The sequence below is a fragment of the Pleuronectes platessa genome, chromosome 7 (genome assembly GCF_947347685.1).
Source record: "Pleuronectes platessa chromosome 7, fPlePla1.1, whole genome shotgun sequence".
Classification (NCBI taxonomy): domain Eukaryota; kingdom Metazoa; phylum Chordata; class Actinopteri; order Pleuronectiformes; family Pleuronectidae; genus Pleuronectes; species Pleuronectes platessa.
In genome coordinates, this window is record NC_070632.1 from 20,355,095 (window position 1) to 20,379,426 (window position 24,332).

The 24,332-nt window shown below is 42.2% G+C and overlaps 2 protein-coding genes across 2 annotated transcripts in view; one reads left to right on the forward strand and one right to left on the reverse strand.

The window, feature by feature from the left end:
• Positions 1-13,572, reverse strand: part of srpk2 (SRSF protein kinase 2) — a 75,673-nt gene extending 62,101 nt beyond the window's left edge. The window contains exons 1-2 of the mRNA XM_053427262.1: positions 13,503-13,572; positions 13,189-13,255 (exon numbers count right to left, since the gene is read on the reverse strand). The gene's annotated coding sequence lies outside the window, so the exon portion shown is untranslated. The remainder of the gene's footprint in view (positions 1-13,188; positions 13,256-13,502) is intronic.
• Positions 13,573-21,704: 8,132 nt separating this feature from the next.
• aplnr2 (apelin receptor 2) lies at positions 21,705-23,282 on the forward strand. The gene has a single exon (XM_053427281.1). The coding sequence runs from the start codon at positions 21,810-21,812 to the stop codon at positions 23,280-23,282; it is 1,473 nt and encodes a 490-aa protein (XP_053283256.1). The 5' UTR covers positions 21,705-21,809.
• Positions 23,283-24,332: the final 1,050 nt, after the last annotated feature.

The window sequence follows — 24,332 nt, forward strand, 5'->3', positions numbered from 1 at the left end:
TTTTTAGATCAGTGTTATCTTAGTCTAATAGAAATACAATGTTTATTTACCCTTTCTTGTCCACTTCAACTCAGGTGATAAAGCGTCCATCTGCACAAAAATACCCATCATGCTGAGAAGGGAGAAAAGGGAACCCTTAAGGCTGCAGCCAGTCAAAAGTTTTTTATCGCCAAAGCCCATCTTTCAAAACAATCGTCAATTTCAACAAAGTGGATGCTATTGCTAGCATGGCACCTTGAGCACCAGAGTTTCCTCTTCCTTGGGCCATGGCCCAAAGTTATTGGCAGATGCCCAACAACTGGAGCCACAAACCAGCCAGCAAGACCACTTCGCTTGACTTGGAACAGAACATGATGTCAGGATTATGTCAAGTAGATGGACCCAGCAGCAGAGATGTTTAACAAAGCGTATTTAATCTAAAAATCAGAAACAAAACAAAAGCACAAGGAAGCTTACACGAGGCTCAGGAGATCAGGACAGGGCAGGACAGCAACGCAGAACAGAACAGCAACATGGAACATAATCCACCAGGACGACCAGAGGAACAAGAACAAGCACAAGTACAAGAAACACTGGAGAAAAACAGGAAGCTAAACAGACAATCTGACAGAGGACAAGGGGAAGGACAGAGGCTTAAATACACACAGGGAAGGCAGGGGTAATTGGCCAAAGGTGCGACACATGAGGAGTTAGAAAGACAATCACCAAGACAGGAAGTGAAGACAGAAACAACCCACAAGGAACAGAGACTACAAAATAAAACAGGAAACAGAAAACACAGAGGCTGAAATAAGCACCTGGCGCTCAAAGGCAGAGTTCTTAGGCTCAGAAGGGCGGTCAGGAGCCAAGCACGGGAGCTCCTCAGGCGGGTGGTCCGAAGACCGGTCAGGGTCAGAGGGCAAGAGCTCCCACCTCAGCCCCGGACGTGGGGCAGGAACTGGAGCTGGCACCGCGAGGATCTCTGACGCCGGAACCAGAGTGGCGTCTGCCGGGACCCTCCGGCGTGGGACAGGGACTGGAGCTGATACCGCAAGGACCTCCGACGCCGGAACACAGGGGACGTCAGCCAGGAGTCTCCGGCGCGGAGCAGGGACCAGAGCAGATGCAGCGAGGACCTCCGACGCCTGAAGAGGAGAGACGCCAGCCGGAAGCCTCTGGGGCACCGGAAAACGCAGCTCATCAACCAAAATTCTAAATAAAAAACTTGATCCTGAAACTAACTAATCTCCGCTGAGTCCATATCTTGGTCGGATTGTACTGTCAGGTTTATGTCAAGTAGATGGACCCAGGAGCAGAGATGTTTAACAAAAAACGTATTTAAACTAAAAGAGACTTTAACTGAAAACACAGAGGCTGAAATAAACAAACTAAACTGACAGAACATGACACATAAGGGAACTTTCCCCCCTCTCGTGGACTGGTAACACAACCAGGCTTATTATGCTAGGCTATGGACAGGGCTGTTTAAATTCTACCAGTGTGATGTTAATAAGTTTGATTTGTAGGGACGAAAAAATCGACTCAGTAACGAATGGCGATTCTTATGAATGGCAATTATTTTATTTATTTTTAGACATATTTATTGGTTTTATACGGGGCGATATATGGGGGGAGGACCAACCTCACCACAGAGCATGTTGTCCAGCTCTTGTTTTTGCACAAGAATCTAAACATACAGTGGGGCAAAAGTATTTAGTCAGCCACCAATTGTGCAGGTTCTCCCACTTAAAAAGATGAGAGAGGCCTGTTATTTTCATCAAACCTCAACTATGAGAGACAAAATTCCAGAAAATCACATTGGCTGATTTTTAAAGAATTTATTTGCAATTTATGTCGGAAAATAAGTTCTTGGTCAATAACAAAAGTTCATCTCAATACTTTGTTGTATACCCTTTGTTGGAAATGACAGAGGTCAAACGTTTTCTGTAAGTCTTCACAAGCTTTTCACACACTGTTGCTGGTATTTTGCCCCATTCCTCCATGCAGATCTCCTCTAGAGCTGTGATGTTTTGCGGCTGTCGCTGGGCAACACAGACTTTCAACTCCCTCCACAGATTTTCTATGGGGTTGAGGTCTGGAGACTGTCTAGGCCATTCCAGGACCTTGAAATGCTTCTTACGAAGCCACTACTTCGTTGCCCGGGCGGTGTGTTTGCGATCATTGTCATGCTGAAAGACCCAGCCACGTTTCATCTTCAATGCCCTTGCTGATGGAAGGAGGTTTTCACTCAAAATCTCACGATACATGGTCCCATTCATTCTTTCCTTTACACGGATCAGTCGTCCTGGTCCCCTTGCAGAAAAACAGCCCCAAAGCATGATGTTTCCACCCCCATGCTTCACAGTAGGTATTGTGTTCTTTGGATGCAACTCTGCATTCTTTCTCCTCCAAACACGACGATTTGAGTTTTTACCAAAAAGTTCAATTTTGTTTCATCTGACCATTTGACATTCTCCCAATCCTCTTTGGAATCATCCAAATGCTCTCTAGCTAACTTCAGATGCGCCTGGACATGTACTGGCTTAAGCAGGGGGACACGTCTGGCACTGCAGGATTTGAGTCCCTGGCAGCGTAGTGTGTTACTGATGGTAGCCTTTGTAACTTTGGTCCCAGCTCTCTGCAGGTCATTCACTAGGTCCCCCGTGTGGTTTTGGGATTTTTGTTAACCGTTCTTGTGATCATTTTGACCCCACGGGGTGAGATCTTGGGTGGAGCCCCAGATCGAGGGAGATTATCAGTGGTCTTGTATGTCTTCAATTTTCTAATAATTGCTCCCACAGTTGATTACTTCACACCAAGCTGCTTACCTATTGCAGATTCAGTCTTCCTAGCCTGGTGCAGGTCTATAATTTTGTTTCTGGTCCTTGGACAGCTCTTTGGTCTTGGCCATAGTGGAGTTTGGAGTGTGACTGTTTGAGGTTGTGGACAGGTGTCTTTTATACTGATAACGAGTTCAAACAGGGGCCATTAATACAGGTAACGAGTGGAGGACAGAGGAGCCTCTTAAAGAAGAAGTTACAGGTCTGTGAGAGCCAGAAATCTTGCTTGATTGTAGGTGACCAAATACTTATTTTACCGAGGAATTTACCAATTAATTCATTAAAAATCCTACAATGTGATTTCCTTAATTCTTTCTGCCCATTCTGTCTCTCATAGTTGAAGTGTACCTTTGACGAAAATTACAGGCATCTCTCATCTTTTTAAGTGCGAGAACTTGCACAATTGGTGGCTGAATAAATACTTTTTTGCCCCACTGTATCAGTTTCCTGCGACTGGCTGCGAGTTACCGTGTAGTTCCATTTCCAAAGTAAACATGAAGAGGTCATGGCGAAGTGTTGCATGGGACCATTTTGAGTTAAAAAATGACTTGGTTCACTACCAATACTGCGAAGCTATCCCAGAGACTGGGGGAGACAAGGAGCCTGCGTTGTCTGACACGGACGAGGGGAGCGCAAACACCGGAGCCGCGGCCAGGCTAGCCAAGTTAGCACGGAGCTACCTGTGTATCACGGCGACGTCAGTCCCCTCAGAGCGGCTTTTTCGGCGGCTGGACTGACGGTCACCAGGCTGCGTTCGCCTCTGACCCCAGAGCATGTTAACATGCTCATCTTTCTCAACACAAATCCGTAGGCTGGTGCTGAAGTTGTTTGTGAGTTACTGGTTATTTTTATGAAGCTTTCTCGACTCGGTACCTTGTTTGATAGTTTTGAGTTACATTTGGCAAAACCTTTCAGACCTAAGTATTGTATATTTGTAGTTGTTGTTTAACATTATGTTTTTTTATATTCTTATTATTTTATTTTGGAGGAAAAAAAAACGAGGGTCAGTTGTGTTTAGTATGATTCAACTGTTTTCCATGGTCCAGTATTAAAAAAAAAAATCAAAAGAAATCGTAAAATATCGAATAGCACTACATACAGAATCGAAATACCAACAGAATCGTACATATCGTATCACACTAGGGCTGGGTATTGCCTACAGCCTCACGATACGATACGTATCACGATACAGAGGCCACGGTACGATACTATTACGATACACGTTGCTTTTGAATAATGACCATCCTGCACAGAATTGACTACAACAGTTGCTCTTTATTATTCCATATAACAGCAAAGGCGAAGTCTTAGGGATCGCACCACTCAAAATACTAAAAATTCTGGCCATTAAAAGATCTTAAAAGTAAAATAATTATCATTCTAATCCCAATAAAAAAAAAAAAGGCAATGCCATGGATCTCTCGCTCACGCATCTCCTCCCAAGATCCCCGGATACGGTGTTTTTAATTTCCCTCGTAAGTGCCGAGTCTGTTGCTTGAACATGAGCGCAGTTGCACATCTGGGCATGCAGCGTGGCTATAATGTTCTTCGGACATTACGAGTGCTGCAGCTTTTAGCGGCTAAAGGGCATTAGCCTCATCTTCAGCACAGGCCAGGTCCGCTTCAGTTAAGGTCCACAGCTCCTTGGCATTCTTCCACACATCAGTGGAGAATAAGTAAGAAAGAGTGGGCATCTCGAGCGCACGTTGAGCGGCCAAATTCAGACTGCGAGCAAAGCATTTCACGTGCAATAACTCCGCCAGTTTTTCCGGTGTTTCTTCCTTGCTTGTTTTGAGTTGAGACGTGTGATGTTTTTGCCTATGCTGCCCCCTTTGGCATTATTGTGCACTGCACCATAGGTGAAGTTTCGTTTTCAAGACGGCCGTCAAAGCATTTGATGCCGTATCGATACAGTAGCATCTGCATCGATGCGTGCATCGGCATGACGACGTCACGATATATCGCCATATCGATTTTTTTAGCACAGCCCTATATCACACCTAAGTATCATGATTGTATCTTATCAGGAGGTCCCAGCCAATTCCCTTGCCTATTGATTTGTGTTGTTTTATGATATTTGGTAGTGCGTTATTGAAAGTTGTATATGTAGTTGTGTCGTATGTAAAAAGTTGAATATAAATAAGTGCCTTATGTTGTGCATTACACAGACTCAGGGTGTTTGTTTGCATGCAACTAACCACTTTCTGTAGCCTGCCACCAGCACCCAGTGCCAGTTCACACTTAAAAAGAACTAGTTCACATTCATAGTTCAGATCCTAATAACTTGTGATGAGCGAAAACTGGAAACTCCAGCAGGCTACAAACCTGAGAAACAAAAGCCTGAATTATTGCTTTAATATTATTAATTCAATTTCTAAGTACCTGATGAAGATGGCTTAACTGATAGAAAAGGTTTAGTCCTTGCCGCAGGCAGGTGAAGTGAGTGACTGACCGACTGCTGACTGCAGGAGAAGTGGGTGTTCAATATGTCCCTCAGTGTGAAGGCCACACCAGCAACCACAAACTGACATTCCGAAACATGGTGGTAACTTCTTGATTTCTAATTTGCTTAGTTGTTTCTTTTTGCACACGCACCCACTTCATATATAAAATAACACATTGATTTCATACAACATTTTATTTGTTATATATTTTCTTTCTGTGATAATTAATTACGTTTTCTTTGAGTTACCAGTTCCTGGGGGGTTGTTCCTGGAGTCATCTGGCCATTCAGCAAAAGGGGGCCCAGCTGCAGCAGACCAGCTTAAATGGCTTTGAGTCCTAATTGGACTGCACCATGTCTCTTGCCATCATGGGGAAGGACATTGTTGCCTGATCTCTATTTGTAATTGTTAAATCTTTAATTATTGCTTGATATTTATATTTAATTAATTTCCCTTAGTTAATATTATATGGTCTAATACTGGGATGTTATGTTGTGGCTGTAGTTTGTTTTCAACGTTAGTATGTCTATGTGTTTCCCCTCTTTGTTTTGAGTGGCTTGACCAGCCACCATATATGTTCCCATCTCTCAGTCGAGGGGGCTTTTTCCTTTCTGTTGTGATGCTGTCAACTGGTCGCCAGATGCTGCTTGAGGATAATTCGCCTTTTTTACCGGTTGTGAGATTTTCTTTTTACTTCTTGTTAATGGAAACTGAATTGAAAAACAAGTTTTTCGTTCAAAGAAACTCTGTGGCTCTCTGGTCTTCCTGCTCGGTCCCTCACATATGGTGGCAATGGTGGGATCAGCCAGTAGAGAGCACAGAAAGATTTTTTTTTTTTTTTTTCCCTTCATATCTGGCTTCACCTTGTGAACCATGCTACGTGGAGGACGAATTGGAAGAGGAAGAGGAAGAGGAAATGGTGGGGACCCCTCACACTCAGATAAGCAAACGTAAAGACAATCATCAGAGAAAAAAGGAAAGAGAAAGAACTGGTCATTCTGGCTGCAGCTGTGTCTTTGACCTCTCTGTCAGGACAATCAGCCGAACAACAAACCATATCATTCATGAAAATTTCTTCAAAGACTCGACCGGGTCATGTTCAGTGACTGGGAATAGCCGGTTAGTTCAGTTGAAGCTGAGCAGACAACAGAAGCTTGCTGCCGGAGTGAAGAGCTAACGGTCATTTATCATTACTACAAGCAACCGTCTCTACAACTAAGATTTGTGTAGATCTAAGAAGAATTTCAGCCACCTTTTTGGGACACAGCTTCAGTAAATGACACCAGGCTATAGACAATAAGTCAATGCTTACAATGGCAACAACAGGTCTAATATAAAGAAGCAAAGGACTCACATGTGCACAAATAGCATAAACGGACTCTGTAGAAATCTTGGATAGTGTTAGGGCTGCATTCAACAAGGTTATTGTATGTTTTCCTGATATCGTTCAACCCTAGTTAGTGTGTTGAAGAGACAAACAAATAGCTTGTGGCTACTTGGCAAACATGACAAGCAATCATACAGCCAACACAAACAAGTCAATACCATAGAAATGAGGATTGATTATGACCTGGTATACCTGCATCATATTATCTGTCGTTATTGGTAAATAAATGGGGAAATCTCTAATAGTATTACCCTCTGATTCACAGAGGCATGCAGACGTCATGAGATGGCTACACAAGTTTCCCTAATTACGAAAGTTGTTGAGGCAATATGCAAAAGAAAAAACTAATTTGATACTTATTGGAAAATGCCATTATATTCAATCAATTCAAAATGTAATTAGTTTTATTTAGAATTGTATGATTCCTGAATTCATCCCCAATTAGAAGTCCTTTAAAACTGGGGCCATACACTATAAACAAGTATTTTGGCCTTTAATTTCAATTAAACTGCAGAGAAACAGCCAAAAGACAGAGCTTTCTGCATTAGAAAATAGGAAATCAAGCCACCAGCAACACCTCAGAGAGGAAGAGTGCTGTAAAAGTATATTTTTGAAGGTTGAAAATGCATAATAAATTGAAAACCTTTGGTAGAAATGCAATGACATGAGAGCACTTCCTCCTCACCAATTGGCCAAACGGAGACAGTGCAGGTCCACTGTCCAGTGTTAAGCCTTCCCAACTGTGATAATCTTCCTCCTCCAGTGATGACCCTCTGGCCTGTAACCGCAGTATTCAACCACACTTCAGAAGCATTACAGGTGAGGAACAAATAGGTGTTTCTTGTCCCTTAACGAACAAATCCTACTTGTACTAAACACACTCTGCATGGGAATGCCTCCAATCTTGCTCTGTCTCCTCATTCAGTCTGATTGACTCTGTATATATTTTCCCAAATCCTGTTTCTCAAGGTTCTGGGAGAGCAGGGGAAAAGCCGCCGACCTCAAACTTTACAAGACGAGACAAGAGTCCAGTTGGACAAGAGCAAAACTGTGCCTTGTGAGGCACAAAATCCAGCCACTATACAAGTAAATTTGAGAAGGTTGTATAAGAATCTATTGTTTACTACTATAACGGTTTCTTAAGAATTGAGTGAAGCGTCCACAAAATAATCTTGGACTCTCAGGGATAAACAGTGTTGCAGCAGAATCCAATACAATTGAAGTAACTAGTGACCAAAGCTTAAGACGTAATAAAACAACAGAAAGAACATAACATGCCCCAATACCTCTTGTCTGGTGTCTGCAAACCCCGACCTCATATTAGATTCGTAACGTGGTCATTACATTTTCCTTTTCTGACGGTCCCTAAATGCAACACGTCGGAAGATATCAGCGGACTATCCATATCCCGGCCAAGGCCACATTCAGTCCAAGTAGCAATGGTCAGAAGACATATTATAACCTCCTGTCCTGTAAACGTAACAATGTCTGAAGCTCTAGGGAATAGACCATAACAACCTGCTCCCAAGAAACCACGTTCAGTGGCAGAGAACCCACAAAACCAGAACCTGGTTTTACAGCCCACAGCTTTGTTGTTCTTGTCGAGGCTAGAAGTGTTCATTATTAACCATTTAACATTAAAAGTGACGACAAGAATTTTGAAAGATTAATACAAACCGTTAATAAAATGTTGCATGTTAGAAGCGTCTACAATGATAAAAGATTCTAAATCGACATCCTAGTCCGGCCTAAAAGCTCTTGTCAATACTGCCCAGTAGCAGTTATCACTGACACTGCTCTGATAAACTTGGAGTAGTTGCAGAAGATAGTTTCAGCATTTAGCAACTAAGATTTCTTTCAAGAGATGTCTAGACCCAAACAGAACTAAAAGGAGAGGGGAGGCAGGTCAACTAGAATTAGTTCACGCTCACATCCAGACCTTAAAGTACAGTGGGTGTGGATGGCTCCTTCATGGCCTTGAACTCCCAAACCGTTAATAAACATGGCTCTTTCCCTGCCTCGTGCAGAGCTGCTAAAAGCTGCAGAGCTGCTAAAAAGGACACCATATCAATTGTTGTTGTTAAGGTCTGACTTGCAATGACGCATTAAGTCATGACTCTGAATGTGACTCTGTTTTTTTAACAAACAAAAACCAAACAGAGTTGTAGCTGTGTTCGTAGGTCATATATTTACATAACTGAGCATTTTGACCTCTCTGCTCAATTTCCATATTCATCTGCTTGCAATTCAGCAACCTATGCTCTTCCCCCCTTATGTCTAACACAGTAGTTAAAAAAACTTGTTTCCTGCCTTGAACTGCTCTGTGGCATCCTCTAATTCGCTCTCTTCTCTTTCCCTACTTACTCTCTCCATCCCCAACGTTCCTGGTTGGCCAGAAACTTACCCACATATGCAAACTTGTCTTTTTAGCCTCACAGTCCTCCTCCTGTTCTACGGCTGTCTCTCTCTCTCTATCTTTTTCTGCAACTCTATAGCTTTCAGCATGTCGCTCTGTTTATCTCCTCTCCTTTTCATCTCACTCTCCCTCTTTTCTACATGCAGCTCACATGCTCAGTGCCCACCATCAGCTATATCCAGCCAGACTGCAGGACTTATTAAGGAAGCCTTATTGGCTGAGCTGAACAAATCTGCTTGCCAAAGATCACCTCTCTGAGGACATTTGGCCAACCCAAGACACAAGGCCACCTGTGTTAATGGCTCCAATCCAATGTATTAACAGGGGAGCCAGTCTGGTCCTTTGATTTCCCAATTTTAATGAAGTTTAATTTATTACAACAAATTAAACAAGGTGAAATAAGGAATAACACTTGTTCCAGCTGGAAAAGCCTTTTTCTAAATTTTTTATCAAACTGTGCACCTGAGATCGATCCATTGATCCAACAGCAACTGACTCATTTATATACAATGGTATACCCTCTGCGAAATCCTCAGACTCCCACTCTGATCACATCCATCGATCAATAAATAAAAATCTTTCTATATATACACCATGTGCTTATTCATGTGTCAGCGTCTCATAACAGGGATCTGATGTTACACTCACTTACCACTGATAGGGGTTTTTTATGTGCAGAAAAAGGAAATTTTTGAAATATGTGTTGTTGGACTTTGATTAAGTCTCAGTGGCCTAATGGTTAAGACCCTATTGAAAACCATGGACCTTTTTTGCAACCCCAACCCCCAGTTTCTTATCATCTCTCACCATAGTGTTTATCTAAATAAAATACCCCAAAGCTTACACTATAAACCAAAAAAAATGTTGTTGCAAGTGATGGTCATTTATGTTTGTATTGTTTTATGTATGAAAGCCTGCATTACTTTTATAAATAAACCCAACAAGCTATTTCAGCTTTGATACAACTTGCTGCCTGCTCTCGTCCTCAGTTACTGACTATGGGCCGGCCAAACCCCCGCCTCCACAATCGAGAATCAATGCAGTTTACACAGCAATGTGTGGGAACATTAGTCAGGTCAGAGTCAGCTCATTTCATGCAGAACAGTCTATAGTCATGCAATGGGCCCTGCAAGCTGACTTATATACTGAGTGGAACATTAGCATTTAGACTCACTGCTGGAAGAGTTAGGAGTACTGAATGCTATAATACTGGTGTTTTATATCCCGTTCACAATTACAACCTCAGCACCTTTTGGTGTACCGATGCAGATCCATTTAATCATTCACACCAAAGTCTCAGCCTTTGAAATGTAAGGAAAGGCCGCTAATCGTATGACATAAAAAGTAGACTAATTTACAATCTGTATTCCAGCCAAACCCTTTGTAGTAATCTTTGATCATATGTACTCTTAGCTGCTATTTCAAAAGGCCCCAGTATAGAGACTCTATTCATTTATAGCATCAGGTGCCATCTCTACTTTGCCATGTCTCTAAACTGCTGCATCAATGTTGTTCCTGTAATCATCATGACTAGGAATTGCTCTGTTGTTATAGCTACAGGTCTACTGATGTCAAACAGTCAGTGTCTCTGTGGCAACATGCACAACACGCCATTTACTTTCGGTGACAACACAAACTCAATAAAGTCAGAGGTGTTAAAATGAGAGAAATAAATGTGAAGGTGACAAAACAAATCCTATCTTTTGCCTTCGACATTATTTCTTTGCATTTTCTGCATTGTTACCTGCCTGCTAGGTTGCCAGATTGTTTGCCTCTGTGGCTTGTAAATATCAACACTAAAGTTGTTATTAGCATCCATGTTGCCACTGCCCCGCAGTGATGTTCACCAAGCAACAACAGATCACCAAGCAACTTCATACATTGTAACCACAAGCTCACAGATTCTAAATGAAAGCAGCATACACAACTAAGTCATCTCAGATCTCATCTAACTTTGTTGTTATTAATTACTCATTAATTTAGTGTTGGGAACTGCCTTTGGCGGTCATGAAGAATGAAATAGAACAGCAAGGGAAGAGAGTGGTCCCACACAAATGATGCAGATTGCCTCTAAGTGAATCAACATAAGATATTGTTACTGCAGCCAGCCACCAGGGGGTTAATGGGACATTTTGGCTTCACTTTTTGGGAGCATTCATGTCGTCCATTTTTACATGCAGCGTAAGGTGCAGACCTACAGTGGACTTGATCAGAAAATCATGTATTTGAATCATGCTTAAGAACGACAACAACTTATCTCTGGAAATGAATTAAGACTAATACAACTATTTCTGTTTCCCATCTTATTAGTACAGAGTTTGGTGACTCCACCGAAGCCCCAACATGATTCTGCCAAACTACATCGAGTAGAGGCCTTTACCTGAGGCAATCGCTTATGTGGGGTATGTTGTGTGATGCTGGTGTAAGGACAATATGCATTTAATAATCATCACATCATACACACAAACTTTCCCATGTGTTCCTAGTAAATCCCTCAGCAGGGCACCTTGATCTGTTCCTGTAAGCTGTGCTTAAACCTCTCCTACGTTTGTTTGCTAGACAATTGAGGTCAGGCTACATTGTCGCACAGCTGGAGATGACACCTCTTGGGGCCTGGTATTTTGTATGTACAATATGTGTCTGTGTGTGTGTGTGTTTGTGTGTTTGTATGAATGAATGAGCTCAAAAACAAAGAAAGCAACATATATCAGAAGAGATCAAGGTCAAGTGGCAATACATAGACTCTACCAGGACGGAGTCTAAATAAACATGACTGTTCAATAATCTGTGTGTTGTAATTAAAGACGTCACTTTGGGAATTTCTTTTTATATTCCTGCATTTTCAGAGATGATTCATTCATTATTTGCAAGAGCTACTAACAATGATTTGGCATTATTGACTATGTGAGAAGTCTTGCTTTGATGAACCAGCACAAGATTCAGCTGATCACTACTCACTCTTGGGTTTGACTGATTATTGATTCAGTTTTGGGTTTTGTTATCAATATTCAACTTATTTGTATTCAGTCACATTCATATTTCTCATATATACATCAAGAATCTTTTTGGATCTAGAGGTTTTTTATTTATTTGTTTAATCACTAGACTGCTCTGCCCGCTAAATCCCTGTCTGGGTTAAGCCCTACACATCCTAGCATACACTGGGCAGAAGGCAAGACTACAACCACAACAGGACACCACTGTGGGTGCTGTACTACTACAGGAGTCAGCTGCTCCAGAGAGAGCAACCCCTGACACAGGCAGGTGGAATGAAGGAGCCAGGAGGAGGGACTCCACCTCTTACATAGTGTTTTCATGTCTGAAGACAGTAGCTGGATTTATGAATGCACACTTTACTGTACACGCGTCTGCTTTGCACATTGCATTCGTGCATGTGTTGGCGCATTCCTGCACATTGCTGCACCCTGCAGCCCCCCCACCCACCCGGGGTGGTCGCACCGTTGGTATCACCTAATCGATGCCTTCCTCTGCTGCCGCTGACGTCGCTCCAATCGCATGATGCCATGAAGAAAGCCCCCCGCTCTCCCCTCGCCAATTCGCATGCACTTTACAGAGTCACTGCGCTGCTCACACGCCAACCAACACAACCAGAGGCACACATCCACACACACACACATACACACACATCCACATCCACACTCACCGGAAAACAATGCTCTGACAGATTCAAGAAAAGTTACATAATCTGACACCATGTGAGACATTCCCTAATAGAATCTGGTGATAAATGGAGGTGTTGTTCTCCGCTATCAGTCTGGCACTGACTTGAGGGGCCAGGGAAATTAGCTGTCACATCTGTCAACCCCCCCCCCCCCCCCCCCCCCCCCCCGTGCAAAAATTATGATCGATCCATAGATAGCAAGTCTGATCAATGAGGAGCTGCAGCTGCAAGTTGAGAGCGGATCTGGGAGGACCTCCCAACTTCCCCACACTCCCAGTCTGTCTGCTGGGTGCGGGCACGCGCCTTCATGTGTCTACACCGCCGACGCACCGGCAGCCGCGCCGGGCATCACACAGAGAGGCAGCCGCTGTCAACAAACCAGCACCTCACCACTGTCCCTGCGTCCTGCAGGCAAACACCACCACCACCGCCCCGCTTACCTCCGAGGGTGACCCGCTTTCTCCTTCTTCCCCTTCGGCCTCCTCTTCCTGGCCTGGATGGCCATCACTGCCGGGGAGACGTTGCGTTGGTCCGCGGGCATGAGCGACGTCCGAGTCCCGGAGAGGGGAGTAGCAGGGAGAGGGAGAGAGAAGCACACATCATGAGGCTCTACAGCTGGGCTGTCACGGCACATTTAACCTCGTTTAGCACGCACTGGCTAGGCTTTCTACCCCCGTAACTTCTGCCACCTTTCGTGCTGGAGACAGCCGAGATTGGGGTAGCATGGCCGGGCTGAAGGCTGAAGGATACGCACCTTTCCTGGAGCTCATGTTTCCTCCTCTTCCCCTCAGCAGGAGCAGACGGCAGCAGCCGGAATATCCCCTCCACCCCCCTCTCTGACACACACAAACACACGCACACTCGCGTGATCGCACGCCACACACACACGCACGCTAAACATCTATCTTTGCAGGGACACGGGCTCCCTCTATCGTTTGAAGCGGAAGTTGCGTGCAGTCCCGCATGGACCTGCACCACTCCGCGCTGATGACAAGTCCACTTTCACAGATGTAGGTGAAAGAGATCAGTTGGCAGAAATGGAATATAGAGTAATCCTAGCGATGTTTTCAATAGTGTGTTTCACCTCAATTGTACAAATCATTGTTTTCTTTACCCTAGAATGGGCCGTTTACCTTTAAATATTTTACTATATTTACATCAGTGGCCACCATGTTTTTAAAGTAGCCTAGATTAGACAAGCTAAACCCATTTTGAGTTTTTATGACAACTGACGGTTCTCCATGTCATGAAGGGGTGGGTGAGTTGAGGGGTATTCAGCTGCAACATGTAACTTAACCACTACAGGTGAATAAAATAAGATAAAATAAAATATAAAAAAATTAAATTAATTTAGATTAAATATAAAAAATAAACTAAATTAATTAAAAAAATAAATAAATGCGCACGCACATCCTGCGTGTCTTCCTGCGCAGAAGACTACTGCGCACACCCTGCGCAGATACCCATTGCGCACTTCCTGCACAGAAGCCCATTGAGCACATCCTGCAGAACCGAACTGCGCACATCCTGCGCAGAAGCCCATTGCGCAATAGGATTTTTTTACTGTTTTAAAAAATGTATAAAATTAAATGTACATAGTTTAAGATATTTTGCAAGTAACAGGAGGTTGAAGTCCTGCCAATTTTAAGAGTTCAGAATATTGCCGGCATGAAGATGGGAAAGAGTGGGGTTTGAACCCAGTTCACTTGGTGGAGAACGAGCACTTTACTGACTAGGCCACACCACCTGCGAGGAATCCCGTGAGGAACTAAGCACTGTAAGTGGATGGACAAATTATTGCGTGTGTGTTCCGTCTGCTGCTTTTGATACACACTTCAGAGAAAATATTTTCTACTTTACTACATATATTTGACAGCCTTACTTAAGAGTCACTTTTATATTTTGGGATTTTAGATACTGGATGATTTAACATGCTTTAAAAACCTATCGTTAGAGAATAACCCATCAATTTGTCTTCTGACGACTCACAAGAATCACAGTCTGCTGCTGCTTGTTTCCATGTGATGTCCTGAGGCTGCCCCCTGCTGGCTGCTGGGTTCCTCTGCTGCCTTGCTTGGTTTTTGCAGCTTGTGATTAACTGAAGTTGTCCATAAAAGAACATCTTTATTATCCTTCAAGGGCAATTTGATGTACAATCAGCAACCAGTGCACGACAAAAATAAACCAATAAAACACAATATAAAAACCCTATAGACTAGTATCAGGAGAAAATTAGCTTTAAATAAAGGAATTGATGAGTCGACCAACAGAAAATTACCCGTCAACTATTTAGATATTCTAGAAACATTTCATTCTACTTTTAATTTCCTGTTGTGTTTCTAATAATTATTAATGTTGGTGACATTTCCTTGATAAATGGGTGGAGGTTTTATTACCTCTGCTAAGGAGGTTATGTTTTCACCTCTGATTTGTCAGTCAACAGGTTTATGTAATAAACTACTGGACCAATAACCACCCAACTTGGTAGAAGGAAGCTGCATTGATCAGAGATGAACGTATACGGGTCTGTTGAGCTCTACTGAGTGCCAGTCTAGTGAATGAATCTGGAATCTTCTCTCAAAAACCATTTACCCCCCATAGGGTTTGTAGTGTGAAGCTAATGAGGTGTTTTATAAAGATGTGATCGAAAACATCAGACCAAGTGAATCCACTCTATTTCAGCATGAACAGTAAAAAAAGAAGGGAGTTTAATTTCACCGTTAGCAGCAGGACAACCTACTGGATTTTCACTCTCATACGATGAAGGTTACTCTATCTCTCCAGTTACTGATAAAGCTCTGTTCAGTTACACAAACAAAGGGATATAAGAAGTGGGGTTAATGAAAATACTGTAGTGTAACTTAGTTTTAGTCAACCTGCGTCCCTGAAATTCAAGTATGTGTCCCTTCTGTATTTCCAAAAAATACTTTTAGTATTTTGACACAAAACACTGGCATGAAAATGAATTAAACATGGACACTATAGGGGTATATCATGCAGTCCATGCCCAACATACTATATTGCCATCTTTCTGCAGAACGAACCTGAGAAACGAGAATACATAACACATCAGTATCCTTACTTAGGTTACCATGCCTGCTGTTGTCCTGAATGAGCTTTGCTAATGAAAGAATACTGCATAGTCACATGCAGTATGAGTTGAGAGACCAGCAACTTGGTTTAAATGTTATACCAACACATCTCCTTTGGTACTCTGTGTGCAACAAGCATACTGGGTCAGGGTTACAATTAATTACACTGCAAACAGTACAAGCGGCACAAATGTTTTGTACTAACAGGAGATAACTTCCGTCAAAGTCATACACAACACAATATGGATGATGGGTACACAGGTGTAGCGATGGTGGATACTTGTGTATTCAAAACAAATGAGCTGTTAAAAAGACCTACCTCTTACATAAGTAACCGTCAAGTAGATAAACTACAGGTCTATTAGAAGAATTTAGATAAACCATTAATATTAGAAGAAGAGAATTTCCTTCTCAAACAGAGAAACTGTCTCTGTTTACACCTTAATCCTAATATACGTAGCTTAAAAATCCAAAGGAAAGAATTAAATCATTTCAACATGCATCGGTAGACATTCAATTATCTGAAATAGTTTTAATAAAACATGCACTTGTCAAAGTGTATGTGTGCTATGTCTTAAAAACAGCTTCGGATTCCTATCGCTTGTGTGTTCACATGTATTAACATTCTGGAGGCCAAGTACGAATTACGAAATGTGAGAATGGATTTTTTTTAAAAGAACTGTACTTGTGTAACAGTGTATTGTATATAGGTGCATCATTGTCAGCTGTATAGCCAGTTAGGGTTTATGAGTGGGTCGCATCGAAAAGTAATTTCACGTAAAGTTGAAAAAAATAATAAAATCAAACTATTCACACAATGTGCTTCTGTGCCAATATCAGCAAACAGCTCCAGAAGGTTTCGACGACCAGATACTCTGAAGAGAGGTTCATCAAGTATATTTCCTGTCAGCTTCTCTCTTTAGCAATGTGCAATTTTGAATTAGCTGGGACCCCTAAAGAATTTTTGTATTAAACTATGGAATGGTCTCAATCTCCTTATTCGCCTTCCATCAATGAATCTCCTCCCTTTCCCTCTCTCCCTCTCTCTCTCTCAGCAGCAAAATGACAGGCTGGAGGTGGGATCACATCAGATACCATTCAGCGATCCAGCCAGAGCAGCAATCCAAGTCTCAAACAGAACCTGTCCCATTGGGTGTCGGAGTACGGCCATGGCGAGTTGACCGGCATATGCCGTTCCACTCGACGCCGCTGGATGCACAAAAAGAGAAAAACAAACCTTTACAAAAACAACCTCACAACAGTTCCTCATAGCAGCATGATGCATACAAAGTATAAAAGTGGATGGCTCCCTGTGTGAACAGTCAGGCGGCGGCTCGCACAGAATTTGCGCTTCCGCCTCAGGTGTGTCCCTGACGTACACGCTGCGGTGATAGACTGCGGTTAGAGTCAAAGATGAATCAAAAAAAGATTAAATTATCAGGTGCACAATTCAGAAAGCCCCGCAAAGTAGAGGAGGAGAAGAACGAACAATACAGAGGTAAGAATCACCCCGATTGTGGACATCATTAATGTTTATTTTTGTCGACATGACATGATATGCTATCAGTACAGCTGATTTCAGACTCTTTTTATATTTTTTATTATGTATTTTATTGTTTTTTATAGCTTACAATTGTGTCTGCCTGTGTGTGCATCTGTATACAGTCCAAAAGTTATTGGGGAATGGGGTATGTTGGGAGGCGCCAATTTGAAATCTCGCCTAGGGCACCAATTTTGCCAGGGCCGGCCCTGTATCAAGGAGACCAGAAGGTGGAAAAATGTCGACATTAACAGAGTAACACAAGCAACCCCCAGTCTGAAGATGTCTCACAAAACTCCCCGACTTACATCCTTCACCTCCCCACCTTGCATCACCCATTCCACCCACTATATTTAAGGAAGTAGAGACAAGATGATGGAATCAGTGAACTTCCAAAGCAGACAGACATTCAGTGAAAAGGCTCCAAAACAAGTTTGTATAAAATCAAGTTTAGGTATAAATACTGAATCTAAAATGACTTTTTGAGTGATTTCCTCTGAACTTCAATGGACACAAGTGTCATTTTCTTGTATTTTAATTCCTGACATAATAAACTTTGTCAAATTGATAAAATTGTAGTTGGTTTGGTTTAGTTTTATTAGGTCTAGTTTAGTTTAGTTCACATAAATACAAACTATATATCAAAACCACATACAAAAACAACAAAATTAAATACAAAACATTATAGGGAGGAAATATCTTATATATATATATATTACAAATATATATTTTCATTGCAAATGTGATATTTAAACAGCAGTTTTTTTGTACATGGATAATGACACGCAAGATAACTCCATGATGTTTAATAGAAAACCATGAGATGAGTTGAGAAGAATCAATTCACTTTTGCTGCTAGAGGACCAACATGCACGTTGGATGAGGTCAGTTTAAAAGCTGTTTAACAAAACAAATGAATGCATATAAAGTCTGTTAAAATGAACGTACACTCTGTCCAGTATGTAGATGATCACTTTGCATATGGTCTTTCAAAGTCTGTCGTGTCTTGCATCCCTATGTGCAGCTCCTCTGCTCCGACCCTGTTGTGTTACACTGCAGTGCATTTGTACCCCTGTTGTTTTCCCACTGTGATGCTCAGCCTGCTCTTCTCTCCACTGTTTATTCTGTCTTTCTTTCCTTCACAGTGTGTTTCAGTGAGAGAAAAGACGATTGTGTTTGGAAACATCTGTTTCCATAACAACAGCGTGACCTCTACCCCTGTGGAAACAAACACTTCCTGTATACTAACTGGACCGTCCCACTGTTTACACCGTTACCACATGTTGACCTACAGTATCTTTCCATTCATCTGAGATGTAAAGACAACACTGTGGTCAAGAGACAGAACTTTAATGTTAAAATGTTTCTTTACTATCATCTTTAAAGGTGAGCACCTTTCACAAGTTTTGCATTATTTTAAAACTGAGAAAATGTTTTGTATAGTAGTGCATTATTTAAGATCTTTTAAATTAGAAAAGCAGTCACAATAGAGGTGAGTAAGGAGCTGCTGCTTAGGGCAAAACTGAGAGTGTATGAGACTGTAAAGAAGAAGGATTTAACGTCTTAAACCGTAACTGAAGCAGGTTTGTTGTATTTGAGTTAAAGTTTATTATATAAGTTATAACAATTTAAACACAGGGAATCGTTATGTTCTACCTGGAAATCCAGTTACAGTCACAACTCTTTCTACGCCTAGTGAAAAAATGTGGAATATGTGTGAGAGAATAATGCATGAGTAAACTGTATATGTGGTTTATTTTGTTGTTTTTAATTCCCCTTGTGTTAATACAACATCTACTACATGTTTTTAACCAGTTATTTAAATCTTTGTTTCGGTCGATCATTACCACAACATGACCTGGACATTATATAATCTCTGCATTAAAATAATTAGGCTTGCTCTGATGACTATAATGGCAGCCCTCACTCCATGACTATAATTGGCTGTATTCGCTAAATGCAGTATCACACATATTAATCAAGTCAGCTAACAATGTCTGTATAGGGCAAATGAGACAATGAGCCTGTGAAAACAAAGCATCCTCACACATAAAAGTGTTGAAAAGTTGCTTTACAACAATTGGAAGAAACTTGATTACAAGTAAAATACCTGATTTCCAAATCTTAAATCATAACAAATATTAAGCATTCTCTGCAAATTGTACATATCAAAGTGAAGAAGTAATTGTGCAAGATGTAAGCAGCATTGTAATGTCATATCTGGCATAGAGGTCACATATATAACCTTATAAATACAAGGCATGGTATTTGTATATGCTTATTATTGTCTTTATTTATAAAAGTGACTAGTTGCTTCAGCTGTCAGATCAATGCGTAGAGAAGGGGAAAGTTTATTTCCCTCTGAAATGAGGTGGAGATTAGGTATTAAGTAAGTACCTCTTTACTTAAACGTAGAGACAGATTTCAATTAAAAGTTCCAAAACCTTTTGTATTACCAAGACATAATCGTTCAGTAATTGTTTTTCTTAAAAGCCAAAATAACTAATAAAAAGTTTTGCATCCAAAAAGTTCTTCCTCTTGGATTCTATTGATCTTCAGTTTCAATAAACACCTGTTGTTAGCACCGAATAAAGCTTATTGATTTTGAGCCTGACAGTCATTGGTCGTGTTACTGATGTCTATCTCTGTGAAGTTGCAGTGTCCTTTTAGAGACAGTTAACACAGCTGTGAGTTAGGATCTACTTTCATCTGAAACTTGTCTTTTTACACTGACTCTTTTTGAATGTATCCATGTTGATATTGTGCTCAGGCCCAATGTGAGGGCTGTTAGTTGTTGTTTGTGCTCCATGTGGGCTGCGACATTTCAACATGTGTTTAAACATGTGAAAGAGCAAACACAAAGAGCTTTCCTACGTTTGCACTCATTCGTGTCCTGAATGTACATTTACACAGTGTTTGTGTCTGTGCATAGAGAAAATGAGCGGCCCCGAGAATTGGATGGTGGTGGTGGGGGGGCCGTGTGTGCGTCTGTTTGCATGTCTCGAGGTTGTGTGCGTTTGTGGGGGGCTGGGTTATTGTGTCTCTCCAGAGGTGTGTGTTTATGTTGAGTGGGGCAGAGGGGGTGTTTGCAGGTCTCGTAACTCTGCTGGGGTGGTCTGGTTTGAGAAAGGAAGATTCTGTGTGTGTGCGTGTGTGTGAATGTGTGTGTGCGTTTGTGTGTGTGCAGACTTAAGGAGAAGACACACCTTCTGGAGCTGACACAGTGCAGATGCAGGGATTGGGAGAAGAAAAGGAGAAAGGGACTGGAGAGAAGACAGCATGAGTGGACGGAGGGGGACTCTCACTCCCCGATGATCATCTCACAGTCACAAGAATCTCAGAGAGGATCTCATCAAAGCTGATCAAGCAGCCTGAGGTAAGTGTCTGTACTGAGCCTCATTATAAATAATGTCAGGACTCTCATGGAGGATAACTTGAGTCATGTAATGTCATAGCCCTGCTCAGACCTTTGCCAGTTTCTGCCTTTGCATGAGATTTGATAACATTTTCTTGAAATTCTGCCCTTTATTCTGCCCTTTATTTTATATGTGAGCAGTATAGCTTTAAGTTTTTTAAAGGATAGTAACAATCCTAACATAGCTACGAGGGACCCGGACTTATAATTTGTTTACTCCCAATTTTCTCTGTTATCAGACCTGGGTTGTAATAAACTCACACAGACAACTGAGGCTCATTGAGTAATATATTTCTATCCACCAGTGTGAACACCGATCAGAAATGCAGCCATCCATCAAACATCTGTGCAGAAGATTTTTGTTAATCTTAATCAGTTCATTTAAAGGTGACAGCGAGACACAACATAGTCGCAGGAAGTGTTTAAATGTTTAACGGTTTCAAATCAGCTAAAATCTTGCAGGTTTTTAAAATTACTTCATTGTAAATATACAAAACAGAAAAGTATGGGTGTCAACATTATACAGCCACAATGCAGCACAATGACTAAATTGTAGTGATAAGCTCTGAGCAGGGGAAAAAGCTAAACTAAGATAAAACAAATAATTGAATAAATAAGTCAATGAATAAGATGAATGAAAATAAATATCCCTCCACACAAGGGGAAATACAGTTCAATGTTTGTTATTATGTTGTTTGCAGGAGATATTTATTTATTATTTATTTATTTGTATTTAAGAAGCTAAAGTGTGACTTTGACTCAACAGTATCTGTTCCTGCTGCAAAGGTGTATTCATCTAACAGTGCTTCACTGTATTTTCAGGGCATTTGAGTCAAGGTACAGGAGGAAGTGAAAGAGAGGAGTGGAACAACCAAATCCCCAAGTAGAACCAAGGCCATCTCCCACAGTTCAACCGTCACAGGACATCTTTGCTTCTAAAATTCAGCTCACCAGTAAAGTACTGGAACTGCCAGTGATGTTAAAGGAAATTCATCTCATATAGAAACACAGGAGATGGATACACAAATGTCAGATGTCGATTTCCCCTCTGCATCGCCCCCTCCCCTCCTCTACTGCGACTACACAGACTGGTCTCCCTCCCTCTACATCATCCCGTCCGTCTACCTGCTCGCCTTCCTGGTTGGTTGCCTCGGCAACAGCCTGGTGCTCTGGGTCTACCTGGACCGGGCTGAGGGGAGGAGAACGAGGACCGGAGATAAACACCAAACCGGGGTTGGAAAGTTCTGCTGCAACATCTTTTTCAGAAGCCGACCACAGAGCACCAACACAGCAGGCAGAGTTCAGCATGAGTGTATTCTTCAGAAAAACAAAGGGAGCAGTGGATTATCCTCAGGACAAAACTACAGACCCTCCTCGGACACCTCCAACTCCTCCTCCTCTCCTGCCTCCTTCCCACGTCCGTCTCGCTCGCTGACAGACTCTCTGATTGCCAGCTTAGCTCTAGCTGACCTTTGCTTCCTTGTGACTCTCCCTCTGTGGGCCGTCTACACAGCTATGGGCTACCACTGGCCCTTTGGGCAACCCCTCTGCCAAATCAGCAGCTTCCTCACTGCTCTCAACATGTATGCCAGCGTGTTCAGCCTGAGCATGCTCAGTGTGGAGCGGTACTGGGTCCTAACTGGACGCAGACACTCCAGCCACCATGCCCCACAGAGCTGCCCCAGCAGGGCCTTGTGGGTCCTCGGTGGGGTGTGGCTGCTGGCGGGGGTGTTGGCACTTCCGGGTTTGCTGTTGCGCTCCGTCAGCGAGTTGGAACCTGAAAACGAATATGAGGATGATTGGCAGCCAGAGCCGGCTGACTCTGTACCCATGTTCCTATCCTGCCAGATGGATTACTCCATGTTGATTGGAGCAGAGATGGACGAGGCAGAAAAAGAGAGGGCAGAGATGTGGTGGACCGCTGCCTTGAGTCTTAAATCTACTGTAGTTGGCTTCCTGCTCCCTCTTGTCATCTTACTGGTCTGCTACTGCTCACTGGCCAAGCTCCTCAGCAGACATTTTGGACGGGGCCCTCGTCCTGACCGTAGACGCCAACGCAGACTTCTCAGGGTCATTGTGACGTTAGTGTTGGCTTTCTTCCTGTGCTGGCTGCCTCTGCATGTTAATAAAACAGTATCCATGCTTCTGGAGTTTGGTTTTGTCCCCTACTCCTGCTCTTTAGATCAGATTCTGCTGGCTGCTCACCCCTATGTCACCTGTCTAGCTTACCTCAACTCCTGCCTGAACCCTCTCCTCTATGCTGCCTGCGACCCCTCATTCAGGAAGAGATGCAGAGGAGTCATTCTCATGTTGTGCAGGACGAAGAGAAGAGGAGCAGAGGGAGGGGAGAGAAAAAAGGATGAAGGAGAGGAGGAGAAAGAGGAGAGGAGCTCAGCTTTTCCTACAAGAACACAGGAGGAAACAGCGGACAGGACAGAGGATGAGGAGGTGGTGGGGGAGGTGGGTGTCATGGTGGCCGAAGGTTGAGATGTCACATGAACAATGGCAGAACATCCGAAAAGATAACAGAATAATGAAAAGTCAATCCACTTAAATCTAGTTTCACCTTGCAGTGTGAGGACATCCAGACAAGTTGCTGTTAATTAACATTGTATTTAAAACATTTTCAGTAAATTCTAAATGTTGAAGACACTCGACATCCACAATGGACTGAATTCCAAAGTGGGCCAGACTCAGACTGTGGGAGAATGTCAAATGTCAATATTCTAAAAAGATAAAAACATTCTAATAAATAAACATATTATTCACTTGGACACAAGTTCATAAACCCAATTCCTCCTCCAGTTCCTTCCCACAGGAAAGATGCCACCAGTTCCCCAGAGGGGGTCCCTGACTAAAGACAATATTACTGTTCATATAATCTGTTTTTATATTTTATACTTGTATTTGTTTATTGAATTGTGATGAACTGTTTTTTATTGTGGTTTTCCCATTAAAATAAGTCCTATAAACTCACATTAGTGGTTTTATTTTTCTGTACCATATGAAAAGGAGGGTCGACCAATAGTTTCATCTTTGCAGATGATGTTAAAATCACAATGATAACACACAGGGGCGTTGTTAGGCCTGTTTTAGGGGGGCTGAAGCCCCCCTAAAAACATGTGTATTGTTTTACACATGGATAAGTTATTTATAACTCTAACATGCTACATATGTGTGTGCGTTTCTGTTTTTTTATGTTTTCTCTTCCTTCAAATTACAATCCAATAGCCTCTCATCATACTTAACAATAAAAGACCGGGCACTAGGACCTTGGGGAGTCTGCATCGCTGCTGCGCTGGCTTTCTCACTCTGCCATGGAGTTTAGCTCATAGTAAATGATGCACAGAGTGAAATTGTAAGTACAGGTAGTTACAGAATGTGGCTACCTGTAGTTGTTAATGATTGTTACCTGCTTAAATTTAGGTTTACTTGAGGCAAATGAAAGGGAATATTGTAATGAGCTATGTTAACACTAAGCTAGCTAGCTAGCTATTTTGTTAGAAAATGTCTCCAGTGAGCAAGAGTGTGAACGAG

Bases quoted from the DNA above. Each gene is read 5' to 3' on its own strand.
- aplnr2 (XM_053427281.1), top strand. From the start codon at position 21,810: ATGGATACACAAATGTCAGATGTCGATTTCCCCTCTGCATCGCCCCCT.